General features: G+C 43.8%; 1 protein-coding gene across 2 annotated transcripts; it reads right to left on the reverse strand.

The window, feature by feature from the left end:
• Positions 1 to 744: 744 nt before the first annotated feature.
• Positions 745 to 4,661, reverse strand: COMMD3 (COMM domain containing 3). Of its 2 annotated transcripts, XM_039233060.1 has the most exons (8): positions 4,489 to 4,661; positions 3,053 to 3,164; positions 2,893 to 2,956; positions 2,769 to 2,803; positions 2,347 to 2,407; positions 2,202 to 2,258; positions 2,048 to 2,107; positions 745 to 1,107 (listed from the first exon to the last, which is right to left on the reverse strand). In XM_039233060.1, the coding sequence occupies exons 1-8, from the start codon at positions 4,625 to 4,627 to the stop codon at positions 1,048 to 1,050; spliced, it is 588 nt and encodes a 195-aa protein (XP_039088991.1). In that variant the 5' UTR covers positions 4,628 to 4,661; the 3' UTR covers positions 745 to 1,047. The 2 variants fall into 2 exon arrangements, with proteins under 2 accessions (XP_039088991.1, XP_039088992.1); XM_039233061.1 differs by lacking the exon at positions 2,202 to 2,258.
• Between the last annotated feature and the right edge of the window lie 2,541 nt (positions 4,662 to 7,202).

Genomic DNA, 7,202 nt, shown 5'->3' on the forward strand with positions numbered 1-7,202 from the left:
CCCCCTCGCTCTGCGCGGCGGCGCTGGCGCGGCTGCGGAGACATTTCTCCACAGCGCCACACGCGCCACCCCGCTCTCGGCGCGGGCATCGCTTCGGCCCCGCACGCAGCTCAGCGCCCCCCCCCCCGTTATTTCTTTCTTTCTGCCGCCCGCCTCCACCCGGGGCGCACACGTCCACCGGCTCCCGCCAAGGAAAGCGCCCGGCCACCTCCCCCCCCCCCGCCCCTCCGCCTCGGCCCCGCCAGCCCAACGGGCTGCGGCCCAGACTCCGGCGCCGCGGCGCGGAACCTGCGCCCGAGTTGGGCTCGCGGAAACAACAGCGCCCGCCCCTGCCTTCCCGCGGCCGCGCCGGCCCCTTTCCCCGCCCGCCGGCGGCCGAGGCGGGGCGCGCGCGGGCAGCGGCTCGCTCCGGCCGGGGGCTCCGCGCGGGGGGCTGGCCGGCCCGGGCCTCGGGAGCCCCGCGGGTGAGGGTCCGGCTGCGGGCGAGCCCCCCTTCGGCCCGCCCCCCCCCACACCCCGGCTCAGGTAACGGGACCGACCGGCTCCCGCCGCGGGGCGCCCACGTCCGCTCCCCAAGTCCCGAAACGGGGGTCTTCCACAAACCCCGGAGATCGCATCCTTTCCCACTGTGTTTAACTTTAATCCAAGGAAAAGGCGATCGTTAAAAGTTAACGCTAATCGTATGTATGTCTGCAAAGTAATAATTAACACACAAACTCAAATCCAAACAAACTCTCACCACTCTTTTTGTGGGAACAACTTATTTATTCAGAGTGTAATACTGTCTACTTCCTTTTTAAGACTTGAAACAGCCCAAATGGGATCAATGTACAGTTTATACTGAAGTTGTCTGCAATAGAATTTCCCTCAGCCCTTTTACAAGTGTAAAAAAGTAACGTGTCAAAATTGATGAGCGGCGTAAATCCAAAAGGAAAAATCTTTTTCTACGTAAGAGAAGGGCATCCAGCTCGCACAAACGGTGGTTCGATCGACGACGAGGCGTTCCTGGTGTTCCTCTACACCGGGCGCATCGTTAACTTCCCCAAGTCACAACTGAGTTGCTCTTTCCAGACTTTTAGAAGCATCTTTGAGTTTCCCCACTAAGTCCTAAAAGACGTTTATAATGCCACGTTTTTTAGGATAAAACACAAGGCAGACGTATCCAAGTTTGAAAATGGTGCAAGAAAAAAGTCGGGACACTTTCTAAACGAGTTTAAAATTCACGAGGATTTTAACCTTTGGCAAGCCACTATCGATCAAAAGAAGGTTTTCCTCTGAAATGGCTCATCTTCAAATGGGCCACTAGCTCCTCAGATTTGAAATCTAATTTCTAACCGGATCCTCTTAACAGGCAAGATATGTCAGAACTAAATTTCTCCAGTTAACTTATCAAAAATTATGCTGTATTCACACTTTCTGAAAGTTTAAAGTTTGATTAATGGTTTTGCATTAAAACAATTCCACAGGAGATGCCTTTTGAAAAATTCAAAATTCATCGAAATTTCAAGTAATGCTCTTCATTTTTTTTAAGTGGTAAGAAATAAATTCGTTATCATGTCATTAATCAATGTAGTTTTGAACTTTTCCAGTCTTACATTGGCAATATGAGGCAATATGAAAGAGTTTTAGAATTTTATGTATGCTTCCCCTTTATAAAAAGTCATTTAAAACCGTTTAAAAATTCAGTTCAATTTCTCAAAGTAAAGAAGGCATTTTCAAAGACATGCCCTTAATTTTGCTTTGTCTCATTGGATCAAACTATTCACAAATAGAAGGAATTTACACTCAATACTACAATTCAGAAATTTATCTTAATCAGAGGGAACAGCAAATATAAACCAATTCTCTGTTAGTAATATCTTCATTTCAAAAGGGAAGCCCACTTTAAAATATTGCTTTTGAAGCCCTTTCCCATTAAATCCTTAACCAACCTTCATTACCTCCTGATAGATGGTTGGATAGTTTTTCTTTTGAACTTTCCATAAGCATAATTCTCAATTAAGCATCTATAAGCAAATAGGCATATTCACAGATCCTAATACTGTACCTGTAATTGTTCCATGCTGCAACTAAAACTAATCTCTGGCTGGGACCGGGAATCAGTGTTCTAAGGAAGAAAAAAAAATGCTGTTTATGTAAATCAAGGACATTTTAAATTTCATTACATATTTAAATTTTAGACAAGGCATATGTGTCAATACCTCTACATTTAAGGTCACCAAATATGCAGGTCTGTACATCTTATGAAGTTGATTGGTCTAAAAGAACACAACACATACAATTCAGTCTTGATTTTTTTTTTTAAGTTCCTTAAATCCCCTTAGAAAACAGTTTGTTAAACTTTACCTTTATCTGATATTCCAAACGCCAAGAAACATCAGTTATATGAGGAAGAGATCTGCCTATACTAAAAAACACAAGGATAATTCTGTACATATTATCTACAGAAGAATTTTTAGTATTTCTCTAAGAATGGTGTCTCCCTGCCCACCTCACACACACACAATTTCAATCTACTCTGAATGTAAAACATTGTTAAACTTTATTTTCAAGTTCTTAAGAGTAAAAGAGCATTTAAGAAATTGTCTCCATAAACTTTACCTTAAAAAAAAACATTAGCTTAACTTCAATTGTTTCCCTTGCCCTTTGGCCCCTTTTCTTTTGGTCAAGATCCCTGTCTTTTTGCCCTGTTTTGTTTCACACCAGGACTCTCCATTCATACCTGCAAGTGAAAAGTGGCTCAGCTTGACACCTTATACAGTACCTACCTTCCCAGTAGGATTTCTAGGGAATTCTTATTATTCTGGAGGGGGAAAGAGAGAAAGAAAACACATCTTTGCAAAGAGAAGAAAAATAGTAACTGTTAATTTAAAAAAACGTAAAGTGAGTAACCTGATATTCCGTGCAAAACACTTCTATTCGCTCTCTATCAAATTTACAGTCTTCTAGATAAGTGCTAAAGGGAGGGAAAAAAGCCAAAGTTTAAAAAAGTGAAATTGGAGTCTTAAAGATATTATTTGAAAACAAATGAATATTTAAATGAATCCTGTACCTTAGAGTTGACTTGTCAGCTCTTTGCTTTCCTGCCTCCAGTATGTAAGTTGCAGCTGCTGTGTGACAATGTTTTAAAACCACAGGGTCGATATGTTTCAAGTCTGGGTGATCTAAAATAAATTAATTGCTAGTGATGCCTGTGATAATAAATTCTTTACAGTCATGTTTCTAAAATGGGTATTTTAACTTGGGTAAAAATTCCCTTTAACAAGATAACAAGATGAATTCAACTCTGAGGGACTGGCAATTATAAGTAAATGAGAAAAACAACAAGGTCAATGGAAAACAATAATGAGCAAACATCAATAATTCTGCTGTTACCGGTCTCAACTGCCTTCTTTTATTTTGCCTTACTTATTCACTGTTGTTGTTTTTTTTTTTTAAACAATGTAGCCCCAAAGGAAAACTAGACAGTGGTCAACACAACGCAGGATGCAGTAGATTCCGAGGAAAATAAGAAGATAAATATTTTACATGGTGTAAACTTATGAATAAACTTTCCCTCTGTAATGGATTAACTTGAGCACAACTGGCTCCGAGGACATGAGTACATCAAGAGCGGGGCACGTGTTCAGAAAATAAAATACAATTTTCAAAATATTTTCAGATTTTGACAGCTATCCTTTTTTTTTTTTGAGATTAACCCAGGTGGTGGTTACTATTTTCGTTCAAAGAACTTCCACTTTCATACTTTTTGTACAAGTGTTTAGATCATGAAACTACAGAAAAAACAAAATTTGAATTGTTGAGATATTTATATTTAAGAAAATTATCTAAAAGCGACGTCTTAAAATATGCTTTCAATCCATACAGACACGGCACTCGCAACCACTGACCGGACCACTTGAAAGAGACTCGTCTCCTGCTAACTGGTGCGGAAGCAAACCATTATGCACCGTATTTTAAAGTTCTAGGCGTGGAACCTGTGCATAACATATTTAACTAGAGCGTTGCAGTGATCACAGGGGCTTGAGGTATTCTCTAGATTGGAAAATGTCAACACTATGTGACCCAGTAATTACTTTGGAAACAGAGCCTTTAAAACCTTTGCCAGCTTAGCCCTGAACGCTTGAATTGCAGGGAGCTACCCTGATGAAGTCCAAGTGTCAACGAGCCTTTGCCTCAGACCAGGCTGAAAACCTCAGATGTTTAGGCCACAAACAAGACTCGAACACGGGCTTTACAAAGGAACAAAGAGACTGGGAGGAGAAATCCGACCAGAAACGTGTAGCGGGGCTACGTGCAGGTGCCAACCGGGGACGGAACAATGGTCGGGGTCCGCTCCGGGTTCACGTCCCCACACTCCGTCCGGAGCGAAGGGCAAAGCCCGGAGACTTCCTCTTCCCGGGGTTTTCCCTCTCTCGCCCGGTCTCGCTCCTCCGCTCCGAGCGCCCCTCCACCCAGGCCGATCTAGCGCCGAGCCGAGCGGCTTACCTAACACGGCCTCGTCCGCCTGGGCGTCCAGCAGGCTCTGGAAAGCCGCCCGGAGGAGAAGCGTGAAGGCGTTGGAGTCGAAGGAGCCAGGATCGGCCAGCATCTGGAAGCCTTTCTGCACATACTCCGAGAGCTCCATTGTGAGCGCGCCGTGACCTTCGACACGCGCACCACGTGACACGCGCCGCGCGCTCAGCTGATGCGGCCGCGCGCGCACGCGGCTCCGGGCGGCGGCGCGGGCTGCGGGCCTCCCAGCCCGGGGCCTCCCCGGCTACCTCCAGGCTCGCGCCTCGGCCGGCGCGCCCGGCCGCCCGCCGCCCGCCGCCCCTGCCGCTCCCGGCGCCGCGGCTTCCGTCCAGCCCGGCCTCCTCGGCCCGCCGCGGGAGCTGCCGCGCCTCGGGGGGAGAGGGGCGGCCCCGGGCGCTTTGTGGACGCGCTCGGCGCTTTCTCTTCCCCTCGCGGTCTGTCACCAGCTCCGGCGGGGCTCCGCCGCTGCGTTCCCGTAAAGACCCCCCTCCCCACCCCCGCCCCGGCGCGGGGGAGGAGGGAGAGGTCGGGGTCCCGGCCCCCCCAAGTCCCCCGAAAAACGCCGCCTCCCTTGCTCGGCGCGAAAGCCTGCGGGAAGCTCCCATTTAAAGCAACTGGTTGTGTGGGTTTTTTGGTTTGGGGGTTTTTGTACTCAAACAGCTTCACCTCCCAGCGTTGCCCTTTTGGGAGTGAGGCTGGAGCCATCAAATCGCATAATTTCTTGTTTATTTTTCCTTTTGCATTGTCCGTTCTGGAATATGGCAGTGGATTCCTTCCTGCGTGGGGGTGTGCGTGGACATACATTCATACGTAGGCTCGTACATAGAGCGCGTGTGGTCTCCCTGTACCTAAATCATTGAGGGATTAATAAATGATCCACAAACGTTTGACAGAAGTATTGAAACTGTATATGCCGCTGCAAATAGATATCACCCCAAACCAAACTGACGCAAGTTTTGTGCTGCTGTGCTTATTACATCTCTGTGGTTTTCATGAAAGGATCTGCATATATCAGGCGGTTGTCTTAATAAAATGCAGGTAGCACTGGCAAGGTTTTTATTAGAAGTGATTCCTGTCTCAGCTACCCGTAACTTTAAAAACTCAAATAGCTATAAAGTTTTTAACTCATGCCTTTATATTTCTACGAAGTTGGAGAGCAAGAGTGATTCTTTAAGGGGGGGGGGGGGAGACGAGAAGCAAAGTAGATGACGCATTTTTGATTAAAAGAATTTAAAAAGAAAAGTTAAAAAGCAAGTTGTTTATGGTGGAGGGGAGGGGTAAGGAACAAGAAAGGTGTTTTCGTCTCCATGAGCGATTATTTGAAACAGACTCAAGGTGAGACACTTCTGTGGGAATCATTTGGGTGCTTATTTGGGAAAAATAAAGTTTCTAATAAATACAGTCAACAATTAAACTTGCAGCAATGCATAGAGAGCACCTGATTTCACAACAGGACACAAATGGAATAATTTAGCATCAGTAACAGATTGAGTAACCACTGAATTCTCCTTTGAAGGCTTTGAAAGGCATGTGAACTAGCCCTTCACTTCGGTGAGCATATAGAACAGTGAAGGATTTAAGAGTCTCCCCAGAGTCTTTATGAAACAAACACCTATTAATCATGTTCATCTTTTCCTCCCATCTCTCATCTTCTTTCCAAACTCCTTGTTTCTCATCAATAGAAAGATGTCAGTTGAAAATTTTCCAGATATCTGACTTACTTAGGGGATATTTTACAGGGCAGAGTTGAGTAAATGTTACTATTAACAACGCCTGCGATCATTATATTTATTACATGTATATTTTATGACCTTGCACAACATTGCTTGTTAATACTCTGATAGACTCTGAGTTGAGAATTGTAATCATACTCAATGTAGTGTCAAAAAAGAAAGCATTAATGCTTGAACATGGATTTATAAATGTTGTTTTAAAAGAGGAAAGTACATACAATAAATGGTTGTGAGCTTCAGAGCAAAAAACTTAGGAAATTCACAGAGATTCTTTCTACAATAGCTGTCATGTTACTTTCTTACACATATGTAATTACTTTCTCTTACAAGCCATTTGTGTTCTTTTGCCTCGATACACTTATGTGTTAGGCCCAAGTGATAAGTACATTTACAGCTCACACAAAAATTTTAATTATATGTTTTTTGATACTGGACAAGCTGAATTTTTCTACCATAGGTATATTCATTTCAACTTCCTTCGAAGGAAGCACGGGATTAAGTGTTTGTTTAAATGTCCATAGAATATGTATGTTCTTGGAATGTAAGCCATTGAAATACACTGAAGTGTAATGATTAAAAAGCATGACTGCACAGATACAGACTCTATTGTTTGCAGCAGTAAAATAATGCATTTTATATTGTTAGAAAAACTATGTATGAACACATTGTGAAAGTGTAAAAAAATAAAAAACACACCTAAAAATTTTTGCTTTGATTACTGCAAAGAGCATTGGAGCTCTTATTGGACTTCAAAAAATTCTGTAGGCTCAAATCCAACAGACTGAACTTTGCCTCAAAGTGCCTTTTCAAATAACAATTATGTGTGGCTGAGAATAACAAAATAAATACTCAAAAAATCTTCATTGAATAATGCATTTTTCCTTCAGATTGCAAATATGAAGAAAGACAATGCTGATAAATTTGTTTTTCTTTTTGAGAATTTAGAAATCGTTC

The sequence above is a fragment of the Hyaena hyaena genome, unplaced genomic scaffold, assembly GCF_003009895.1.
Source record: "Hyaena hyaena isolate Hyena2069 unplaced genomic scaffold, ASM300989v1 scaffold_72, whole genome shotgun sequence".
NCBI classification, from domain to species: domain Eukaryota; kingdom Metazoa; phylum Chordata; class Mammalia; order Carnivora; family Hyaenidae; genus Hyaena; species Hyaena hyaena.